The 26,210-nt window shown below is 30.9% G+C and overlaps 1 protein-coding gene across 1 annotated transcript in view; it reads left to right on the top strand.

Moving 5' to 3' along the window:
- LOC126758588 (uncharacterized protein CG43867) overlaps window positions 1–26,210 on the top strand; it is a 298,748-nt gene that overhangs the window by 206,679 nt on the left and 65,859 nt on the right. The window contains exon 5 of the mRNA XM_050472920.1: window positions 17,987–18,049. Coding sequence (XP_050328877.1) covers window positions 17,987–18,049 — 63 coding nt within the window. The remainder of the gene's footprint in view (window positions 1–17,986; window positions 18,050–26,210) is intronic.

The raw sequence follows: 26,210 nt of genomic DNA, 5'->3' as shown, positions 1-26,210 counted from the left end.
TATACACTCATTTCAGGAATAAAGTTATTAAAGTTAAGGACTGAGCTTAATTTTTCGTATATGAAAAATGTCAGTGAAAAAATTTAAAGTTTTAACCTGAGCTTTCATGCGCTTTTATTGAATAAATGAAGCTTTCAGAAAATTAAGAAATAAGCTGATTGTTTTTAAGATATAAGCTTAATTTTGTTACTTAAAAGTTTATATAAAAATAGCGTTAACAATTCTTCTTGTGAGCTTTTGCGTGCTTTTGGCAATATAATAAATGAAGCTTTCTCAAAATCAAGCTTTAATCTTTTAGTGAAAATATATGTCAAACAACTTTTTATAATATAACTTCAATGTGTTTTGACAAAGCTTCGAAGGTAAATTTGTACAAGGATAAAGCTTATACTCATCTCTACTTTTTCTAAAATCCAGAAATTTACATATATGTTTGAGAATAATCCATCAGTATGTAATAAAACATGAACGTATAGCATTCTGTAATAAAAAAAAAATTCATTATCTATAAGAGCCTTTTTTAAGTGGTTTTTCAAAGCTTTTATGTAATAGCTTGTTTTGCTACAAAAACTTTTTGGTACTAAAAACAGCAACCAGAATTTCTTAGCGGAATAAACTTTCATAAAAATTTCTGCCATGGCCTTGCTTTCATTATATGTAGAACACAGCTTTCATTTTTTAATCAAAGCTTTTAGCAGTTTTCAGGAATTTGAATAGTGAAAAAATTCACAAATGTGCCCATAATTCTTGCGCAGAAATGGAAACGTACTCATGCTTGAAGAGCGTGCTTTCGAGCTTCGAAAGCTTTAGCATTTTAAAAAGCTTTTAATCATATATTAAATAAAGCACAATATTATGCCTTCGAATCGGAAATCTCTATTCTGTAAACCTTCCACAATGTATTAATAAATGACGAACAATGTTTTTACTGAGCTTTCAGAGCTTTGAAAGTTTTTAAGAGCTTTTAACTATAAGTAAAATTGGCACACATTTAAATCTCTATTTTGAAAATCCCCAAAACATACTTATAAATACAGAAAGAGCTTTTCTAGAGCTTTAAAAATTTTCAAAGGCTTTTTAATTATTAATGAAATTAATACAAAAATAAAAGTTTTTGAAGGGTTTTTAAAATAATATTTTAGAAACTTCACAGGGTGCTTTTTTTAGTATAACATGTTACTAGGAAAAGCTTTCTATGCTTGAAAGTAAAGCGGTGATTAACCCTCAGAAGCTAAATTAATGCTTTAAAACACCAAAATATAAGTATTAACAATTATATTTAGTTTTTAAAAAAATATTGCTAATACTTAAGAAACTCAAAAAGACAATGGAAAAAGCTCAGCTGTATGATGAAAGCTTTTGTATTCGCATTTTTCACCAAAACAAAACTGAGTTGTCATAGTAGCGCGTTGCATTAACTAAATATAAATTTTGCAACAAATATATCTCAAAATAGACTAACTGCAGCACTTGCAAAAATGTAAGCGCCTAGGGATAGGCAACATTTCTCACAAATCTCAGCAAAATTGGCGCTCTAAACAACTTCTGTCTTTGTCTTTGACACTCCAAAGCTGTGTGATTGAAGCCCATTGCAGCACAGAGTGATAAGCAGCGAACAACAACAACAAAACTGCAAAAATCCTACAAAAACCACAAGGCAGAAAAAGAGTCAAAATCACTTGACTTCCATACACTTGAAGGGGCTTGAAATCGCAAAGCAAACACGCCAGTCAAGCCAATAAATGACAAGAAGTGAAGAGGAGAAAGAAAAGGGGCAGAAAAGAGACAGGGAAGAAGAGTGCAAGCAGCGCAGCATTGAAGCTGGGAATATGGGCAAATTGAAAACTATAAGCCGCCTGAGCACCCCTAAACTGCCTTGTGGCTGCTTGCAACATATGCATTTGCCACTATCAATGCAGCTGGCTTGCTGCAGCTGCCAAACGCTGGCTTGCACTTACATATATACATATATATATCTATGTATTTGTGTGCGTACGTAGTCAAGTCCCTCTCGATGGGGTAATATGCAAAAGGCACTAAGGGAAAGATTATACTCAGAGTGCCATGTCAATTTCCTCATCATCAAGCAGCATTACACACACACATGCGCTTCGCTACAAAGGCGGCTTTTGAGTTAAGGAGCCTTTAATGTGAATTGAATGGATTTTATGTCTGTGTTTGTGCGCTGGCAACACTCAGCAGAGCAAAGCGTCGGTTATCGCCACCCCCTCTACCCCTCAACTGTCATTGACTGCGGTTAATTTCGAGCTGCCTTCATTGGTAGTAAGCCACGAAGGAGCGTCAGCAGCAGCGCTCGCCTTAGCTGAGCTGCTTTTCAACTCCTCATTGCCTTTGTAGGTATGCGTATGTGTGCGCCTTAACGAAATGTCGCAGCAAAGCGGTCGGTCGGCATTTTGGTCGGGCGCCGGCTGTGCCTAAATGAGCGTAGGAACTGAAGTGTCTTTTGTGCTGACTCAAAGGCGTAAAACACACGTATGTGAATGTGTGTGGGTGTAAGCCTTGTCTTAATGTCTGCTAACTGCACTTAAACGTCATTTTCAATTTATTCCTATTATTTTTTTTCTTTTGAATTTTTTCTTGTATTTATTTACGCGTACTTAAGCATTCAAAATGCTGCAATTTTAACACTTTGCTTTTGAACGACGCCTGTAACACTGCAACACTGTACGAAGACCAGGTGTTGAGACGCCACTTGAAAGAAAATATATTTCAAATGAAAGAGTTAAGACGGTATACGTTGCAAGCGAGAAGAAATGCGCTTTCATTTATAAAATTTAAATTGGAGAAATAAAAAATAAAAATTAAAAAAAAAAAAAAATAATGCAAATTTTTTCAGGTGGCAACTCTATCATAAAATTTTTTTTTCGCTTTTGCTTAGCTCGTGACATTGAGTATCAATATTAAAAAAAAAATTTTGCTTCATTTTTTGATAAGGAAGTTGCCATCTATTTAATTTTTTTAATTAAATCTTCTACTTTTAAATTTTCTTTATTTAATTTTTTCAAACATTATAAGCAACTTTGAAGAGTTATCATATCAAAATATAAAATTTATTGAAATAAATGTAATTAGTAAATACGTGGCAACTCTATAAAAATGCTTATAAAGTATATCTTTAATACATATTTACATACATATATCCAAACTACGATTTTTTTAACTAAATTCTTTTATGACCAGTGGCAACCTTAAACCAATATTTTACTAACTATTTCAAAACTTTTTTTGTTATACGTATTTTTTTCTTTTTATTTTAAAATTGAATACATAAAACTTGCACATTTTTATATAGACGTTTAAAGTTTATAACAAATATTTTTGAAAAATATGGCAACACTGTTTTTCTTTATTTCCACAATTTAACCAGCTATTTGCATAAAATTATTTGTTCTAATCTCCGCCGTTAGCTTAATAGGCTTTAACTGCCTCAAATTAAGTACCAAAGTATTTACATAGTCCGTGCGCCTAAAATTATGCACTACAACTTATTAAAAATTTAATTATTTAAAATGCAGCTATAATTCGCTTTTTATCATTTGTGGAAACCAGTATAAGTTAAAATTTTAGCAAATTATATACTTCCAAACCAAAGAACGCCTAAATGTAGACTTCTTAAGTTATCTCCGTTTTTAGCCTCTTCAAGCGGCTTAATTATGCACTAGCGTATCACATTTAGTTATGTCTATATGTAAGTTTGGGCATCTCAAATCCACCAAATACCTTAGTGCGCCCAAAAGCATGCTATTTCTAATATTAAACCACATAAACTGAAATATTTCGAAAATTTCCACAACTCTTAGGCACACATATTAAATAACGAATTGAGTGCTGCTCAGCATATTAGCCGGCGCAAGTTTCCTTACATAAATTTACTTCCTGCTCTCAGCTCATGAATTATTAATGAACTTTTAGGCGCATCGAACGAAATTAACATAAAGAGATTAATTTGGGTATTATATAAAGCATCAGCAAGGCAGTACGCTTGCTAGTGAATTATGTAAGTCCTCATGAAAATGTGTTAGGCATCAGTTACACGATTTTCGCTTATCTGCTCTTCTTTCTGTAAGCTACTTTTAGGCCGACTTTGGTGAAGCTCGCAAATAACACAATTGCCTACACGCTTATTGAAAGCGGTACGTAAATATCGAGTTGTTGATGAGCTGTTGCTCAGTTTGATTTGTTCATGACCTAGTATATCGCAGCGCAACGGTAAAATTATGCAAAGAAATCCTACTTTTACGCTTGCTGAATGTTGAAAGGGGTGACTAAAATATTAATGAGATTTTTGCAGTATAGAAGAGTAGAGAATGTGCTTTAACAAAACCTTTCAGTAGAAAAAGCTTATTAACCTTTGAAAACAAGCAATATTTTGGTTTTCCTAAGAACTATAAATTATTTATCAACTTTATAAAGCATACCCTTAGGCGGCAGTACACTAAAAAATTAGCTTGATTTATAATTATCTACAAATGACATTATTAAATGAATATTTTTGGATTCATCTAATGAAAATAATAATTAAGCCACTTGAGAAATGTTAGCATGCTTTTTAGCGCAATATTATATTTTTTAACAGTGTTATGCGTCTTACCAAAAAGCTTGCTCTTCTACTTGTCATTAAGTAGTGACAATTTGTGGAAAATAATAAGGAAAAGCTTTTAAAAATTTGATGCCTACATTTAGGCTCAATATATCAGAAATTGTGTAAATTTATATTTTTAAGTTCCTGAATGCTGTTCTCTGGCAATATTATATTATATTATTATGCGTCTTCCTAAAAAGGCTTGTTCTTCTACTGGTCCAGAAGTAGTGACCATTTTAAAAATTTCACGTAGCATATGTTTAGGCGCAAAATATCACAAATAGGGTAAATTTGTAATTTTATGTTCCTGAATATCAATATATTCACCAGATATCAAATATTATTTTTATGCTTAATAGACTGGCGATAAATGTAGCATACATTTAGGAGCACTCAAGCAATTTTCTCATATTGTTTTTTTCTCTCGCTAACTGCTGCCTTAAAAGTAGTTCAAGCACAGCAAACAAGCAACAATACTTTCTTTGTTTACTATTTACGCACATTCTTGTACGTATGCGTTCGTTTACAATATACAGCGACCGCATTGCATATTTTTAGGCGCACGCATATAACCCTATATATATGGAACTCTATCTGTAAATCGCAGCTGCAGTCATTAACCCGCTTTTGTTTTGCATAACAGCGCTGATTTTGATTACTATTTTTAATTCACCGCTGTTCTCTTTTTAATTGCATACTTTATGGCTGTCTTCCATGTACATCTTTGTGCAACTATTTTCTTTTTTCAAAGCAACTTTTCTGCTCAAAGGTTTGTCTACAAAGCACAAAAGAAATATGCGAATGTAGAAAATATATGGTACAGTATGCTTTAAGGCGCAATTAAAAAGCAAAAAAATTAAAAGTAACTAATAAGTGAGTGTGAGTACGTGAGCTCATATTCGTATACTACTACTTTTTGCCACGCTGCCACTACCACTTCGTCTTGAGCGCACGCGAAGTGGCATTTTTGTATCTGTTTGCGCGCAACCTGTGGCTATGCGCCTAAAAGTGTGCCACACTTTCACTTTTCCACATTTATTTTTAGTTTGCACTATAGTACACACAGCGGATGTATGTGAATAACACATGAGCATAAATAATTTGTTGTAAATGCTGTTGTCAGTGGCTCGCTCCGCTTGCTCAGCCTAAAAGTATGTTGAGTGCCCGAGTTGGCATTAAGGGTCGCAATTTCGAGTTTGTCGTGTCGTTTAAAGTTTCAATGACTGACAGTTGACCGCATTTCGAGTACGACGGACGTACGACAACAGCGCACAATTGACACAGTTTGCCATTAAACCGCTTATTGTGGCGTTCTTAAGTATATACAGTTATACTAGTTGTGTCAGAGTATTTGTTAATATATATCAGTAAACAAATAAGCGCAAAAGACAATGGAAACTGCATATATTGAAGTAAATTGAATGAAAATAGTATCACATTTCCGGCAGCGTGCGCAGTGTTGCTTTGCTTCTCAGGAGTATTGAGGGGTATTGCATACTTTTGAAAATCATCAGAAGGGAATTATGTTATATTTTGTGTTATCTTCAAGAGCTCAAATTAATATAAAATGTTTAATAAAATTTTTTTTTTTAATTTCTAAAAATATTTTTTTTTATTATTTTTTAATTTATTTTTAATTTTCTTTTTATATTCTCTTTATTTTACCACAAATGCAAATAATTTTTCAAAAACTCCAAATGATTTTTTTTTCTTAATTTTCCAATATTTTTTTTTTAATCCGAGTTAAGTTTTAGTTTAACAATTTATAATCAAAAATATAATTTTAATTCACTAACTTGAAAAAGGATGAACCATCAAATGTGGATGCTCCAAAGCGTTATTGGAGCATTTGAAAGACGAAATCGCCGGAAAACGGCCGGAATTGAAAAAAAAAATTATTCACCATGACATGACAATGCACCATGTCTGAAGTCAGTGAAAACGTTGGCAAAAATCCATGAGTTGTGTTTTGAATTGTTTCCATATCCTCAGATCGCAAAAGCATTCTTGGTGGGATGAAATTTTCGTCGAATAATGAGGTTATCGCCGAAACTGAAGCATATTTTGAAGCAAAAAACAACTCGTACTACAAATATCGAAAAGTTTGAGGGTCGCTATAATCAGACTATCACACTTGAAGGGAACTATCTTGAATAACAAAAGAAACGAATTTAGCTATGGTAGGCCGGGGACTTTTCAATTGACCTGTTATTGTGCATAGTTTTTTTCGAAAAAAATATTTTTCAATACTTTTTCTAAAAAAATTATTATTATTTGTTGTTATGTAACCCGCTGTATACTTGTATTTACCGAAAATTTTTTTTACCTTTTTCTGAAAAAATATTTAAAAAGTCATTTTTTCTTACTTCAATATTTTATAGATGTTTTTACAAAATATATTTTTTTTACAATTTTTCCAGAAAATACATTTCTTAATGTTCAAAAAATATTTGTTTATAAATTTTTCTGAAACTTTTGTAAGACTTTTTATTTTATTACAATATTCGTATTTAAAAAAAGAAAATTTAGCTTTCTAAAAAATAAACATCATCAACATATTTTTACAAAATATATTTTTTTTATCATTTTCCAGAAAATATTTTTTTTAATTTTGCAAAAATACTTTTTTTTCAAACTTTTTGAAACTTTTTTTAAGATTTTATTTTTTACTACGATATTCGTAGTTAAAAAAAATATATTCCAGAAAATAATTTTTTTTTAATTTTCCATAATATTTTTTTTTCAAACTTTACTAAAACTTTTTTTTGAAATTATTTTGAACGTATTGAATATTCGTATTTAAAACAAAATATTTTTATAAGTTTTCCAAAAAGCATATTTTTTTTTCTAATTTTCCAAAAATAATTTCAATCTTTTCTGAAACTTGTCTAAGACTTTATTTTTTACTGCATTATTCGTATTTTAGAAAAAATATTTGTTTCTACAAAATAGTCAAAATATTTCTACAAAATAATCAAAATATTTTTACGAAAATTTTTTCAAAAAAAATTACAAAACAAAATTTTTCAATATTCATATTTCAATTTATTTTTAAATTCATTAAAATACTGTTACGAAACTTTTTTCTAAAATCAAAAAAAAAATAATTTTTTCCTACTTCTATATACATACATATGTACATATGTATGTATGTATGTATTATAGGTATTTTTACAAAATAAATTTTTTTTTTATAATTTTTCCAGAAAATATTTTTTTAATTTAAACTTTTTTTCAAACTTTTCTGAAACTTTTTTTAAGATTTTATTTTTTATTTCGTATTCGTTTTTAATAAAACTGCTTTTCCCCAAAAAATATATAAAAATGTTTTTATGAAAATTTTTTCAAAATAAGTAAAAAGAGGCATTTTTCACAATTCAATATATTATCTAGAGATATTTTTAGAAATTATTTTTTATAATTAATCCAGGTAATATATTTTTTAATTTTCCAAAAATATTTTTTTACAACTTTTTTTAAAACTTTATTTTTTACTACAATATTCGGTTAAAAAAATTTTTTTTTTTACTAAAAAAAATGCATCAAAATCAAAAAAAAAAACAAATTCCATTATTTTTCTTTTTTCTTTATTTCGACCGCAGTAAAACCACATTTTTTTAATTTTTTTTATTTTTATCACAAAAATTCTGCCTCAAATTTAAAAATTTGTTAAATTTTGTAAAATTTAAAACTCTTAAAGTCTGATGATATTCAATTCTGTTTACCTAAACAGCAGCAGTAACAATAAAATTTTCCCAAATAAAGTCTAAAGCGGAATATGCAAAAATGCCAAAAGTGTCAAATATTTTGGTGAAAATTCCAATAAAATGTTGCGGTTGCATAGGAATTCGGATATTTAATAAATTACACGGCGAGCAGCAAAAAAATTGTCAGAAAAAATGCATCAAATTTTCATTAATCATAAGCAAATAATAAACGTAAACAGAGGCTAGACTAAGCGCCTGAAAGCAGCGCAAAAAATAGTATTCATAATATATTGGTTATACAGTGAATCTTTTTTATATATTTTTTTGCGCATGTGTTAAATGCAAATTTTGTTTTTTAATTCAAATTTTGACGCCTGTTTTTTAGTGTAAATTTTAATTAAATTATGCATTGCGCATTTCAAATTGCATTTATTTTATAATAACAGGAAATTTATTTTTTTGAACGAAAATTAGTTTTTTGCACGAAAATTTAACTTTTTCGTATTTTTGATTTTATTAAAAATTTTTTTTTGATGTTTCTAATTTATTTGTTACTTTTTTATTTTTTTGGTATTTTTCATATTTTATTACTATTTTTTTTTGAAATTATTGCAGCCGCCATTCAGCTCAATAACAATAATATAGTAATTAAATAATTAACAAATTTGCGCAGCGCAACAAAAGCGCAATTGTGCGCACAATATACCGTTAGCCACAAACAAAGACCATTTTAAACGAAAAAACGCCCTACAACAGCGACAAACAACGGCAAATGTAATTAAGAATTAACGCGCAAATTTCGCATTACTTTGTTATTATTATTGTTTTTTTCGCATTTCCACGCGCTTTTATTACTTACACAAATCCATTATGGCTTACATAATTAAATGTCAATAAATATTCAATTACGTTGTGTATGGAAATTATATTTACAGACCGTTACAATGTAAGCGCAGCGAAATGCATAATTTAATTTATAAATATTTATGCAAGAAATTGAGAAAAACATCAATAATTGCATCAAAGCAAACAAATTGGGGAGAGAGAGAAAGAGAGAGTGAGAGAGAGGAAAAAAACCTGGAGTGAATGTATTTCATATTTAATTAAGGCAGTGGGCAGAGCCACAGATACTTTCGTGGATTACTTCATATACTTTCAGTTTACCGTTAGTTCAAGGAAGCTTTTGGGAGACTTGTGCCTGCATGTGGTATGACAATTTGTCACTAACCAACTAACTAATCAAAGTGGGTTGCACTAATCTAACGTAGAAGTCTGCTAAATTCTAAAAAACGATTTAGCATTTGGTTTAGTATTTCATGAGGCTATGGAGACTCTCAGCTATATTCGAAAAAGTGTTTATATTCGTTCTATAATAGACATCTTAGTATACAGGCTACTGTTCAAATTAGTTCACTTCGCTTTTACTCCTGGTTTTTCTTATTTATCTCATCTAATCTATTATTTATTTACTACTAATTTTCTATAGAAATACCACTTCTAAGTACCAAAAACGTCAAGTAGCACTTTAGCTAGTATTCTCGACTTTCGTTTCAACTCTCATCAATGTGTGCAAAACCCCTTTCATCAATACAAATTATGATTCATCAGCTTCCTTGTAAGCCATTGAGTTCATCATTTCAATCCTTTTAAGGTTACTCATGATTTCTATAGAAGTACCACTTCAAATATTACAAGAAAAGTGAAATAGTGCTTCATCTAGTATTCTCGACTCCACGTTTCAATTTTCATCAGGAACCCTTGGAATAATTAATATCAAATCAATGGAATCAATACAAATTATGATTCCGGGACTTTATTTTAAGCCGTTGAGCTCATCACTTCATTGCTTTTATTGTTAGTCACGCCATAAACTCCCTAAAACTTATAGAGAATCTCTTTGCAATACATTAGAAACCTTTTTACTACTACTACTAACCCATTCAAACAACCTTCTATATGATCGCATCGCGTAAATAACAGCTCTCTGTTCGTGTTTTAACCGAGTCGCACCCGATTGTTGTGGCATAATTCCCACTTCTTGTCTTCACGTTGATACAGACTCCATTTGTGATTTACTTATAATGCTGAAATTATTTTTAACGCATCTTCAGAAGACCTTTGGTTGATTAGCTCACAGTCTTTTAGAGCTTGTAGTCACAGCTTTGTTCGCGATTCTTACTAACTTGCGACCAATCTTTTGAGAGGCATCTAGATACATTAGGGTAGGTCGTAAAAAATAATATATTTTTTTCGCTTGGTACTCTGAAAAATAGGTTAGGACACACCTCTCTCTCTCCAAGTATGCGCTCTTAGTTGTAACGGTTTGGTACTCCGCTTTACAAGCTTCCTACATTTTCTTATTATCAGATAAAATAAATTATATCTCGCTTCCAACTACATGAAATAATATCTCATATCATGAATTTGTTAGAAAATTGACTGCTCTACAAAATGATCTCTTACGAGTTTTTCGTAAACCTAACCATTTAAGAGATATTAAACAGACACAGCAGACTCCTATAATCACAGACTGTTATTTAGACTTTGTATCACCATAAGAATCTTATACTAAAAAGTGTGAGGCTTCAACATAAACAAACCTCTTCTCTTCGAAGTTCTGAAATTACATCTTATGACTCAAGTTGGACTGTTGGGATTGTTTATAGGTAAATACCAGTAATATACTTGAAACAGGCTGCCTTATGCCACAATTCCCACGACAGCCGAATCTACGTTAATGGAATTGACCGCAATTTTATCCAGCCAAGTGCTGTTTTTTCGGAGATCTATGTTGTTTGAACCAGAGCATTGGTTTCTTAGCGGGTTCAAAATATGTTATATAGACCAGACCCAAAAGGTTCTACTATAAACTTGACTTGAAAGCTAATTTAGTGACAAACTTTTATACTCCTACTATGTAATTCTACAATTATTGTAAGAAACATCTGAAAAATATTGATCGATTTCGCTTCACACACCCATAAATACTTCGCTCTCAAGCATACTTTTGAGCGCCATTCATTCATTGCTTCATATCCGTCCATCATAAACTGAACTCAGAACAAAAGACCTTCTACAGTTGCTGCTTACCGAAAATAAAACGGCAAAGAATAGAAGATGAATGTCGAAAAAACTTATCAAATATTCACAAACACTCAAGCAAATCATAGTCACCTATATATTCACACCACAAATAGAAAGGCACTTCACATTGATGAGTAAATACTAAGCATAAACAGGTGCTCCGAAAAATATGCAAAGCTTATTGTTGTGGCATTAGTAAGAGGCTTATAAAAACAAAAATTTCGATTGAAAAATGAAATGTGTAGCGTTTTGATAACAACAAGAGGGGAGGAATAGTCGACAGATTAAGAGTGTAGGCGATGAGCAAGAGAAAGCTAGAGATTTTGTATTGTCTTTACAAGAAGTGCAGAGCTTAACATTGTCTGTGAAGCTTGAAAGAAGTACCATCAATTCCAGTTATGGACAGTTAAAGGCTTTGGTGAAAAATATAATATATAGCAACTCTCAACTAAAGTCGTCCAAATAAAACGAATAATCTTTATAGCACTTCAGATCCCAACTAAACCCGTCCAAAAGAAATGTTTTGTGTAGTTCAATGGATTTTCCCAAATTAAAAAACTCTGCAGTATCAGAAGCTAAGACCGCACTGTAACTCATGCAATCAATTCCACTACAACTTCCTTTAAAAACTCGGTGGATCACTCGCTTCTTGCTAGATAAATCTTTGTGGATCCAGTAAATGAGTATCCAAATAACTAGAAAGCTTTCTTTGTCGAACTTGAAAGAAACCACTAGACGTACCTGGCGTTATCTACGATTAAAAACAAACTTTTTTTGCATCAAGTTCTATTAAAAGCTTCAACAGAGTCCAGTTTGGTCAGCTGTTATCTATCTTTCGATCTTAGATGATAGATAAGCCCAATGAATACAAAATAACTTCAACATAGGAGAAATTGCTCTCGTTACCAAATTAGGTCCAAAACTCCATAAAAATTCCAGATGTGAAGATAAGTCCATAAGATAGATAGTTACACATGCTAACGATTAAGTTCCTTTAGATGGCTCTATCAAAAGCTTTTATTGTGCTCGAAATTTCAGATACCGGCGAGTTTTGGGAGATCCTTTCGATAAGCAAGAAAGAAAGATCCACATTGTGAAATGATTTTTTCTCCCCGGATATTGGTCCCACTTGCACGATGATCTCGAAAGACTTCAATACCAACTAACTAAAAATATTATACCGATTCCCGAGCGCTAAGCTGAGAACTCCCTTCAGTTGAACTTCTTCAAAATAACTCAACTTGGAAGAGTTCTAGAGGTCCCAATACCATAATTAGTTCAACTTTGCGTCGTACGCTCACCTTTTAACCTGGGTTACACTTACTTTCCGACCATCAGTGCTCCAGCAAATTTAAACGTTGAGTCCACATTCCCTCAAGAGCTCTGGGAACTCTTGCCCTCTCATTCGTGGGAAGACATTACCAAAGTGTCCGACCTCGACTCGATTCTAACTTTTCCCGACTTACAATGCTTGAAAAGATTTCGTTTTTGAGTTAAGTCCACATTCCCACAAGATTTCACGTTCCCCTTGCTCTCCAGCAAATTTATTCTTTGATCTTAAGTCCACATTCCCACAAGAGCTATGAACTCTTGACCTCTAATTCTTGGGAAGACATTACTAAAGTGTCCAACGAACAAGGACATCTTCAGTAGTCTTCCATCTGTATATAGACCTCGACTTTACACACTTTTCCTGATGTACAATGCTTGAAAAAACTTCTTTTTTGAGTTAAGTTCACATTCCCACAAGCTTTCACGCACCTCTTGTTCTCCAATGCTTGAGCATAGATTGCTAAAGCGTCCAACAAACTCGAAAGGTCCTCGCCAGTCATCCGTCTGTATGTCGACCTCGACTATTCTAACTCTACCAGCCGCCGCTCACACCTAAGCTATAAACAACCGACTTCGTGGCGCAGTAACCCAGTTTATATGTAAATTAGATTGCCAAGAGAAAGCTACAACTCATGTGGCAAACAACAAAAAATAATTGCTATCAAAAGTGAGCCAAAAAAGTGGCACACAAGTAAACAACTTTAACCTCACAAACAGTAGAAAGACGCTGAAAGGTGAAACGACACGGCAAGAAATCTATGTTTTTGGCTATATGCAGACACACGTACGAACAGCATATTGAGGACAACAATTTTAAGTGGCAAATTCAAACGACAAACGTCAAGTGTGGGGCGGTTGGGCGTTGACAAAAATCAGAAATGGAGCCTCAAAGCAGCAAGCAAGCAATGGAGTAGCTTGTGACCCCAGCAAAACCAAATTTGGCGCTAGGCATATTACGAAAATACTAATCCACTTCGTTTTCAAAATTCTAATAGCATTGAAATCGTGAGCTACTCAATGAGCTTGAATGGCATTTCCTGCTGCTGAGCGTCGGCACTTGCCGTTTGTCCGCTGTTTGTGTCAGCGCGCTTAAGCGCCATTAACCTGTGCTCATAAAGGAAATGTCTTTTGCTGCCTTTTTCTGATTCTTTTTCGGTCCGCACTCCTCGCGTTCTCCTCAAATTCCGTCAATTAATCACAGAAGTGCTTTGCATGCGCGCGACGTCTGTCTACTGTCTATGCAAGTCTTTCGCTCCAGCCGCCCGGCGAACTAGGCAGCCAGCTGTCTTCTATCTCCGTCCGCTTATACGTCCACCCAAGAGCCATAACCGTCTGCTCGCGGCAGTTTTACATGCTTTGCGGCCACTCCCAGTCACAGTTGCAGCCAGTTTGGCACCGCTGGCGCGCATAGAGCCACTTGTCTCGCCCGCGCTTTGTTTATCCAGTCCAGCCAGTCGTTAGCCTATTTAGCTATTTCGCTGTTTGTCGTCTTAAAGCTCACGAGCACTCAATGTGTGCAATCATTTTTCGCTGCTTCTACCTTTTAATCGCTTTCTGCGACTCTTTGCCGTGTCGGCCTACCCACACCTCCAGCTCCACTTGAGTTTTCTTTCACCAAAAAAAAATGCTTGAGTGGCTGGCTGTATGTGCTTTCAAGTGCATGCCCACCTCTTGTCTGCCATTTCTCTCACCCTCGTCCTAAATACGGTTTTCTTTCTGCTTTAACCTCACCCTCTCTTATACTAAATTTGTTGTGCCTGTGTGTGTTAGTGTGTGTATTGCTGTGCTCCTGTCTCTGGCATGTCTATCGTTATTGTTATTGTAGTGCCCATTGTAGGTGTGTCATCTCAGTGCTTTTAAGTGCATTTGTAGTTGGCTGCCAATGACTGTGACGCACGGCATCTAGTTTACACATATACATTTATACACACATATCTATGTATATATGTATGTATATACAATTGATAAGATCCATATAGAATATTAAAGTTTTTGATTTTGCGTGTTTTTCTTGAATTTGAGTATCTTAAACAGTCTACAATTATACTTGACATTTTAATTTATGTACAAGCGCCTAAAAGTAGACTTTAAAATTTTAAAATACATGTTTAAAGCACTTTTTCATATAGATTTTTAAGTATTTACAAATAAGAAATACTAAATCATATCATATTTACATATGTATATGTATCAATAAAAAAAATATTTTTTAAATTTAAAAATCGAAATTTAAATATTTTCAAATAAAGCAAATCATAATTGAAATACTTCCTACTACTTTCAAAAACAGTAATTATTAAAAAAAAATGAAATTTTCAAGTAATTTGAATTTTTAAATCTTAAAAAAAATAGTTGAAAAAATAGAATATAATAATTATAAATAAAAATATTTAATTTGATTTAAAAAAAAAAATTTTTTTTTTTTTTAATATTTTTTTTTTTTTTTTTAAATTTTTTTTTTTTTTTAATACTAAATTTTTTTTTATTCACAAACAGTTTATACACATAGTTATAAAAACTTTTTAATAGTTAAAAATTATTACAAAAATATCTTTTTTAATTTTATTTTTCGTTACATTTATTTTTACTTTTTAAAAAAATGTTTTTATTTACAAAATATTAAAAAATACCAAAGTATTTATGATATAATAATGTCTTCATAATTTTTACTGTTTTCAAAAAAATAATTAATTTAAATAAAAAAAAAAATTAATTTAAAAAATAATTAATTAATTTAAAATAAATAATTAATTAAAAAAATGTGCGGGAAGTGACACCAAGTTGTTGAAACCAAATATCGCCGAAAACACGAGCTTTAATTTTAGGCAACAAACAGTCGGTTATCAACGCGCGATAACGGTCGCTATAGACGGTTACGTTCCCACCGGCAACATTTTTGAAGAAATATGGTCCAATGATTCCACCGGCCCACAAACCACACCAACTTTTCTGGATGAAATGACAGCTCTTGCATCTCTTCAGGTTGCTATTCGTGCTTAATGCGGCAACTTTGCTTGTTTACATACCCATTGAGCTCGAAATAAGCCTCAACGCTGAACAAAATTTCAGCGATCTTGGAACTTTTCAAGAGCCCATAGAACGAAGCGATGTCGCTTGGGAAGGTCGAGCGGCTTTTGTTCTTGCACAAGCAGTGTTTCGTACGCTTTCAATTTGAGATCTCGACGTAACATTCGCGAAGCCATTCTAGTTGCTGCGAACGGCGACGATTCGGCTCTCCATGGTATTCGTGTATACTCTCAGCTACTGCTGGACGTGGTATATGCTGCTGCTTATTATCCAATAATGAATGCAGCGTGGATGATAGTGTTGCAAATAGTACGCTCTTCTAATTATGGATATTAGGTCTAAAAATATGCTAATATTTAACCAAATACGATTTTTCGCATACGACATCTTCTCCCTGCTCATATTTTTTCATAAATTTTTCCTGTTTCTAAATACATATGTACATATACATATGTATATATTACCCACTATAGAAACATTCTTTTACAATCCTTTACCCAAATATCCCCGAAAAAGTCATCAAGTGATTATTGGCGCCACCTAGCGGCCGTGAGCTGCAATATCATTCCACAATATGAATTCAATATGAGGCATTTTTCGCTTGGAGGAATAAAAATTCTAATACTAGGAAATTTAGCAAGGTTGTTGTATTTACTAAATTTCCCCACAAATAATCCCAGTGTTTTCTGCTATTAATCCGTGTAGGATATTGGTTATCCAAAAACATATTTTTCACAAACAGTTTTTGAAAATGTATACATATGTACATATGTACATACTATGTCATCACCAATTCCGTTTTGATAAAAAATTAAATAGAAGAAGGTATACTTTAAGCATTTTTTATTTTGGGATATATTCAACTTTATGGATAAATTAAAAAGAAATTGAATATAAAAATGTAATTCACATAAAAATAATATTAGAAAAAAATGTTGAAACATCAATTATACAAAACTCAAGAAAAAAAACTAAAAAACATAAAAATAATTAAAATTAAATATACAAAAAATTAAAAAAATTTTAATTGAAAAAAAACTGGAATGTTAAAACAATTATAATTGAAATAAATTTTTAAATAATTTGAAATAAAAATTTTTGTTTTTATATATTTTTATATTTAATATATAAATTAATTTTTTTATATTTTTTTATTTTTTTTTTAATTTCTTTAATTTTTAAATTTTTATAATTATCTTTGCTTTAAGTAATTTAAATTTTTATTTAATTTTTATATTTTCCTTTAAAACATTAATTATACCAAACTTCGAAAAAATTACCAAAAATAAAAATAGAATTAAATATAAAAAAAAATAAAAAAGTGTAAAAAAACTATAATTGATACAAATTTTTAAACAATTTTAAATAAAAATGCTTATCTTTATAGATTTTTAATTTTAATATCTAAATTTTAATTTTATTATTTTTATTTTACTTCTTTATTTTTTTATTTTTAAATTTTTTGTCATTATTTTTTTAAATAATTTAAATTTTTATTTTAATTTTTTATTTAAATTTTTATATTTTTTTAGTTTTTTTATTTTTTAATTATTTTTTTTTAATAATTTAAAATTTTTAAATAATTTTTATTTAAATAATTTAATTATTATTTTTTTTTTGTTTTTGTGCTTATTTTTTATTTTTAAATTATTTAACACATTTTTTATAATTAATTTTTTAATTCACTTTCACTCACTTTCTATTTTTATTTTACATTTTTTTTTTTTTTTTTTTTTTTTTTTTTTTTTTAATGTGCAATGTTTTTAACGCACCTCAAGTCTAAACGAATATCTCTTTTTACATATCTTCTTTTTAATTGGCGTAGACACCGCTTACGCGATTATAGCCGAGTTACATACATACATATATTACACATTAATCCTTGAAATTCTCTCTCCACCTTCCAATTTAAATATTTCACTTTTACAACAACAACTTCTCTCAAAAAAGTCTATAAATTAACTTCGCATATACGAGAAAGAATTCTTCATAAATCCATTCATATGTGAAAGATTTTTCAACAATCTTTATTGCATACTTTTCAGCGGCACTTTATTATATGCGTGGTACACCCGCATATTTTTACGAGCACACAGCAGCAACCCCAACTTGTGCGAAGCGCCTTGCGCGAGCTAGGAAAAAATCAAATGCCACTTATCTAATTCCACATCATTTGACTTTTATTATGGAAACTTTTGCTAACCCAACTCTATGCTTTTTATTATATTTGCAGCTATCCGAGTTGGAGCAGCGCGTCGTTGAGGCGGAAGAACGTGCTGAAGAAGCGGAAGATAAGGTAAGTGAAAAGTGCAGCAGTTACTTTAATGAAATATTTTGAGCTAAGAAAAAAATTAGAATTTTCCTTTCAACAAAATTTCAACCACCACTTTTTGCTCCACTGCACCTGAAAGTATGCCTCACTATAACTTGTTATTGAAAACAAGCCACTTCAGTACAATCTATTTGTATCAAATACTTAACAATTGCGGCTACATGCTGTTAATCTACTTTTGGGGTGACTTTCTGTTTCTAAATCCTCGCATATTCTCTGCTGAAACCGCAACAATATAAATGACTTTAAGCATTTGCCGAATTTTACATAAATTTGTACATCTTCTACCACACATTTCACTTTCACTCCGGGTGGTAAGCCGCCAAAAAAATATGCGGCCACGTGCCTGAGTGTATGCTACGGATTTGTACTTTGTCATTAGTAAATACTTGAAGCTTTCAAGCGATCACACAGCGTGAGAGGGTAAATGGTTTGAGGGTTTCTGGAGTGGCGTATCAAATTTGAAATATTAATTATGTAGTACAAGAAATTTTCGAATTTGGTATATTTAAACGAAAAGTATGATTTGAAAAAAAAAAACATTAAATTAGAAAACATAATGGAGTTAAGTGTTTCAAATTATCCTTTAAAATATAAAATCTAAATAATAATTAAATTAATTGAAAAAAATTAAATTTCGTATTCACATTGAAATAAAAATTTAATATTTTACATTTCTAAAATTTATTAAAACTATAATAATTAATTTTATGAATTTTGAAAAAAAATTATTTTAAAAACTTTAATTAATTTCTAAAAAAGTTGTACCGAAAAGGTTTAAAAAATTTAAAAAAACTTTAAAAAAATTTTAAATGTAATTTTTTTAAATTTTTTGAAATATTTTATTGAATAATCAACTTTAACTTTCACTAAATTTCCACAAAATAAAAAAAATATTAATATACATAAAGTCTTTTTGTCTTGGTTTTAGTTCAAAATTTTATATTAATATTCAAAAAATTAATTATGAATTTGTATTATTTAAAATTTTCGAATTTTTTTTTAAATATTGTGTAAAATTTTCAAAATTTTTTTTTCAATATTTACTCAAAATTTTCGATATTTTTTTTTTAATTTCAAAAAATTCAAAATTTTTTAAAATTTCAGAAAATTCAATTTTGAATTTTTTCAATATTTTTTTTAATTTCAAAAAAACCTATTTTTTTAATTTCAAAAAATTCAAAATTTTTTAAAATTTCAGAAAATTCAATTTTGAATTTGATATTATATATAATATTAATAATATTAAAATTTATGAATTAAAAGAAGTATTTAGTTTGAATTTTCAAAATTTAACAATTTTTTTTTAATTTGAAAATTTCTTTTAATAAGTTTTTTTAAAAACTTATTTATTAAAAATGCCCAAACACATTTATGTATGTCGCATTATTGAGATATTCAAGAAATTCAATCATTTTATTTCAATATTTTTTAGATATTTCAATATAATTAAAAATTTGTTAAATTTCTATAATTAATTAATTTTTCAAACTTTAAAAAAATGTTACTTTATAGTTCTTTAGTTTTCGTTTTAACTCAAAAAATTTTTGTCAAATTTTACATATGTAAGAGTACCAAATGTTATAAGATTTTTTTGTTTATGCGGAAAAGTACAAAGAGATTAATAAAATCGATTTTTTTAACTTAAATATTTTCAATTTAAGAGTTTTTTTAATACTTAAATTTTTTTTAAACTTTAATTTTTTTTAATACTTTCATTTTTTTCTTTATTATTTTTTTGTAGCTTAAATATTTTTATTTTATGATTTTTTTTCAAATTTTTTTATTATTCTTTTTTCATTTTTTTTAAATTTTTTTTTTAATATTTTCATATAATTTTTTTTTCTATTAAAAGTAGAGTTGCTTTTTTTACAAAATTCTTCTAAAAAATACGCAAAATATTCATTTGTGCTTGTTTTTTATCTTCCTTGCCGCCATTTAAATTTCAATTACCTTCTTCTCTGCAACTTTGAAGACCTTCCGCGCAGATTACTCATCGAAAATTACCCTCCAATGTCAGAGTCACTATCATTCACCACCTTCATTACCCAGCAACTACAAGCTACTTTAAATCATAATGCGACATAATGATGAAGTTGCGTTAATAACCCTGCTCCCCTTCACTCCGCACCCATTTTGCACCTGCAAGCCAGCAAGCAGCGTTGCAACCATAGCAATAATAAGCAGCGCCGGCATCATTGCCATGAACAACAGCACTCTCCCACTCTCACTCTTTCACTAAGCGACCACACGAGTTGCAGCAACAACAACAACAACAACAGTAATATTAGCAAGCAACAATGACAAGCAGAGGAGCTATTGCCACCAAACCTTAGCAAGGCAGCGTCAGTGCTACCTTATATTTCCGTTTTCATTTCCTCCACTTTCACTCTCTCCTCTTCCTCTTCGCATTCACGGCTTGCCAACGCGCAGCAACAAACAATGTGAAAATTTTATAAACAACAAAAGCATTTTGCATGCCGCAGCAAGCTGGGTTGTCTGCGCTGGGCTGAAGCTGTTGTTCAGTGCTAGAGCTCGCAGCTCTGCGCTCCTTTACTCTCTTCGACTCTAGCAAACCATTAGCGTACCGGAAATACGCATTAAATGCAAAATGATTGCTTGTATATGGAATTGTGTGTATGTGTGTGGGTACAGCTGTGGCAAGTGCTTGTCGAAAGAGCTCTCTGCTAGCTGTTAACAGGAGGGGTTTGGATGGTTGTGCCTCGTATTACCAACGCTACGGTTATGCCGCTGCATAATGTACAGAGATTTACTGGAGTTTGCTGCCAGCATTGTTGTTACTTTTGTTGTTGTCCTTGTTGTTTTTGTTACTGTTATGGCAGCCGTTGTAACCTTGTAATGTCAGCATTCCCCCTGGCGAACTCAACCAACCAAGCAAGCATAACCACCAACATATCCTTGCCACACACGCCCACCGACCCGCCCCTCGCGCCACAAAAGCGCACAAACCATTAGCGACAATGCTTTTTGCTCGTCTGCTAATGCCTGTAGCACGCCAGGCAGGTGGGCGGGGGGTACGTGTGTGCGCCGCGCGTGTGGGAACCTGCAGACAGTGGCCAACTGCAGCAACAATGCTACCGTATTAACACGTCCCCAGGGTATTTTTCATTATGCAAACAAACACCGTTTACAGGCGCATCTCACAGCCGCACCACAACAACAGCAAACGATAACAACAAATCATAAACTTCGTGTGTTTTCGTGCTGGCGGTGTCTTAAATCATGCAAATATCTAGTTATATGTAGGTGTGTGTATATAACGGTATATGTGTGAGTACTGTTTTCAGTGTCCAGTCACAGGAACGGTCATTCACTTATTTATTGGCTGCCCTTCATTTATCATATGCGCCTTATAACTGCACATGGTGACTTAACGCACGCTCTACCGCACTCGGCTCTCTTACCACAGACAACTCTCTGAACCAAACATTTCCCTCGCACACTCAAACACTTCCCTCTCTCTCCAAAAACTTCCCACAACCGCCTAGCTGCTGCTATTTGTTCACCCACATGCATCAACCGCCTGACTTATGCCTTCACTCTTACCCAAACCAATGCGTTGTCTTCCCTCTCTTACTTCCTATAGTAGTTGGAGCATCCCTGCTTGGCTGTGCAACAAATTGAATTTACCTTATTGCATTCATTAAAGTATTTAAGAATTAAATGCAAATACTCTTGTCGCCACAAGGGAATAAACAAAGGCAGTATAATCTCTTATTGCCTCGAAGCATTTTGGAATTTACGGTAGTTACGTCTACTCCGCCCTACTCCGCTCACCTAGCGGAAATAACTGCACATATTTACTCATATCGAGTGCTCTTCATATGCAGTCAGGTCGGTCACTCGCTGTTTAAGCACTAACCTCAGTCAGCATGATATGCAGTAAAATACACCCCTGAGACTTAAGATTAGCTGCATTAGAATGAAGAATGAATTACGTAATATTTTGCAGAGAAAAATTATTTTATGAATTTTTAAGAGGCAGACATCATACAAATAAAGAAAATTAAAAAAAAATTATAAAATATTATAAATTTTCATAGATGGCAACCCTGTAATTTTTTTTTTATTATTTTACTATGTTATATTCGCATTTCTATCAACATTTTAAGTAGCAAAATTGTAAGGAAATTAAAACATATTTAATGCACGGCAACCCTGCTGAATTTTTTTGATGGACGGATAAGAATGCAAAAAGATATTGCTAGGCGAGTGTAAAATTTTTTGGAAAAATTATTTTATGAATTTTAGCACAAGTCAACATCGTAGTCATCAAAAAATATATTAAAAAATTAAAATATAAAACATTGGCAACCCTGTTCATTTTATTATATTTTTTATTTATTTTTTGTATTTTTACTTCGTTATATTCGCATTTCTGACAAAATTTTAAGCAACAAAACCGCAAAAAAATTTAAAATTTATAATACATGGCAACCTTGCTGAATATGTTTTTTTTTAATTTTTCTTCGCTATATTCACATTTCTACCAAAAATTTAAGTAGCAAAGTTGCGAAATTTTTCTAAAATTTTTTTGGCTTTTTGAATATGTACATATGGCAACCCGCATTTGAGGGTTTATAACTGACACAACTATTAATAATCAAAAGCATTAAATTATAGATCAAATTAAAAGAAATATTAATATTTTTATTATAATAATTAAATGGTATTTACTTTACATATGGCAACCCTAAATTATATTTTTACCTTAAATGAAAAAAAGGTATATAGCATCTCTAATATAAACCTAATTTAAAAAAGTTTTAATGTATTAATTTATATAATTAAATGCAAATTTCTTTACATATGGCAACCGTAAATTAGTTATTTTTCTGTAATTGGCAAAAAAATTATATTTCATCTCTGCTAACCTATATACATATGTATATATGTAGGTCTAATAAAAATTATGAAAAAATTTAACGAAAATTTAAAAGAATTTCACCTGAAAATTATGTGGCATCGCTAACATAACTAACTTTAATAGTTATTAAGAATTTTAAGAAATTGTAAAATTTAATTTATTAATTATTTTTTTTTTTTGCTTCGAATATTGCACCCTATAAATAATTATGTAGTTGCCACAAGGAGTTTTTTATTAATAATCAAAAGCAATAAGTTATAAATAAATTTAAAAAATATTAATATTTTTTATTAAAAGAATTAAATGAAATTTTCTTAACATATGGCAACTCTATTTTAGCTTTTTTCTTTAAATGGCAAAAAAAGTATATAATTTTAGTCTATGTACATACATATATGCACTAAACATAAAAAAATTAAGCGAAAGTTTAAAAGAATTTCGCTTCAAAGGTATATGGCTTCGCTGCTAACTAATTTTAATGTTTAATAAAATTTTTAGAAATTTTAAAATAAATTCTTTTAAAATTTTTTTAACAGTTCGAATATTAACACCTTATAAATACTTATGAAGTTGCCAGAAGAATTTTTTTTCTTAATTTTTTAATTATTTTTTTATTAATATTATATTTTTAATATTTCTTTTGGATTTTTTTTTCAATCATCGAACACATGGTAACTCTATCATTTCATTAATTCAAAGTAAAATTTTATTATAATTTCTTTATATGTTAAAAATACTGCTTGTTGTATTATCTTTTCTCAAAAAAATGGCAACCCTAAAGGTAAATTTGATTTTTTTAATCTTATTACCTTAGTTTTCATATAATATTTTTTTTTAATCGCTAGTTAAATATGCAGATGAAATCGGTTTAACGAAAGTTGGCAACTCTATATATTATGTGGCTTCATCTCATCAAGTATTTCAGCAAATCAAGCATACACTCAGTTGTTAAAATGTATTAAAGTTCGAAAATTATTGCGCTGTAATTTTGCTTAAAGGTGGCAACCCTATAAATATAACTTCCATTATTAAAGAACTTAAATAAAATATACAAGCTTTCAATCACTTTTGTTCTTTAATAATCAAAATTTATCATGTTTTGCAGTTTACATATAAGCTGGCAACCCTATTCATATTTCCAATTTAATTTTTTCCCAGCGTGTTTAAGTTTTCAACCATTTTTTTTGGAAAAATAGTTTATTAACTTAAAGATATTAAAAAGAAAAGTAAATTTTTTTTCTACAATCCCATCACCATTTACTCTCCTTCCCCTCATTTAAATCTTCATACTATAAAAATTCATTAAATTGCAAATTCTACTTTGACGTACCCAAAATACACAAATAATTAATTATTTTCATTTTCTAATGTCGCCTTGGTTACTCTCCCACTTGATTGACTGGCTGTCTGAATTGTTGCATACTTTTCTGCGTAAGCCATGCTACTTTATTGCTGTAAGCTATAAACGATGTCTCTTTGATCTAACGGTTGTCAAAATTTGTTGGTGTATTTACTAAAGCAACGGTACAACCTTAAGCTGCTTATGTTTATGTAGATATTTATATGTATGTATGTATATAAGGCTCCTTGGCATATCGCATATTTTTAATTAGTTCGAAGGTTCATTAAATTTTTCTTGTTTTCTTCTTAAAAGAGTTTTTTTCTTAAAAGAATCCCGCACAAAGTCATTGTACTGTTGAGAGACCATTTCTATAATTGCCTGTTGCGCTCACACTTCAAACTTTCTTCACGATTGCTTCGAGTTACCTGTCTTACAGTCGCATCATTTGCTCGTCTATAATTGCGCTTCGTGTCTTCACAGTGGCCTTCGTTGTATGTTTCCATTGTAAGACCTTATTTTCCTTTCATCTCTCTTGCTTTTCTATTTTAGTTTTTGCATTTTTTCTTGTCTAATTATGCCATTTTCTTGTTAGCCAAGAATTCTTTCGATTTTCTTCGACATTTTTTCCACAATTTTTTTTCTATTTGAATTGTTCACTTTATTTCCGTTACATAAAATTTCTTTTATATTTTTATTTCCCTTTTTCTTCAGCTTCACCTTCCTATTTCCAATAGTTTTCGCTTTTAATCCTGCGTAATTGCTTCTCTTTTATTGTCTGTCATTTTCTACATTGCATTTCTTCAAGTCATTAAGGTTTTTTGACTTTTTCTTTTACTCCCTACTTTTCTTGAAATGAGTTTCTACGTTTTTTTTCTTTTTATATTTTTGTTCATATTTTCATTGCGTTCTTTTTGTTCTATCTCTTCCGCCGAGCATCATTATCTTTTGCCAAGCATTGCCTTACTTTAAGACTGGTAATTTTGCGAGTAATTTAAACAATCTCCACAATTTGTTGACCTGGAAGAAAAAATAGTTTCTGCCGTTAGATATAGTTTAGAATGAGATAATGTCTTGGCGACATTGGATTGGACATTGCATCACATTTTTTCCTCCATTTTTTCAGTATCTGTAAATAGTCGCCAAGTTATCCCTTATATTATATACGGTTATGATTTTGACTGATTTGACTGATATCCAGAAGCAGCTAGTTACGTTAGGCTGGCTCAATCTGGTAAGCCCAATAACCCACTTTGCAATATCAGATGGAGTTCAGTTGCTAGGTCCATGAAGAGTAGCCATTCTTTAGGATGCCTGCACTTAACGCGAATTTTAACAGACTCTGCGGCTTCACTATCGTTTCTAGAAGTACTTAGTTACAAGCTGATCCTTAGCACTCAGGATATCATAACTGAATACTAATGCTTTTCTGTTCATTATTCCAACTTTACTTAAAATTATAATGTCTAAAGATCTGCAGTGATTCCTTCCTTATGAAATTGTCCCAAAATCTTTCATAAAAATACAAGTATTATAAGAAATTGACATAAACAAGTAAACTTCTGTGCCTCCCCTTAGAATTGTAGCTGTGAAGACCCGAAGTCCCTAATTAGCCAAGGCTTGAAATACTGTTTCGACATGTTTTGGCCATCAATGGTTCTAAAATATTAACTTTACTAGTGAGAGAACTCAATGGCTTAAATGATGACATTTGTGATATACTGAAGGATCCAAGCTTGAAGATAGATATAGCCTCATCTCAGTGCAAATCTTCTTTTAAGTCCGTCAGTAATTGAATATTCAATCATACACTTGACTTGCTTGAACTTGGAGTTATATTCGACTGACTGTTATAAGTTAAGTTTTTCCAACCAATCACTAGTAACAAAGTCCTAAGT

Source organism: Bactrocera neohumeralis, chromosome 5 (genome assembly GCF_024586455.1).
Source record: "Bactrocera neohumeralis isolate Rockhampton chromosome 5, APGP_CSIRO_Bneo_wtdbg2-racon-allhic-juicebox.fasta_v2, whole genome shotgun sequence".
Classification (NCBI taxonomy): domain Eukaryota; kingdom Metazoa; phylum Arthropoda; class Insecta; order Diptera; family Tephritidae; genus Bactrocera; species Bactrocera neohumeralis.
Note: the sequence above shows the minus strand (reverse complement) of the source record. Positions and strands in the feature narration are given on the sequence as shown.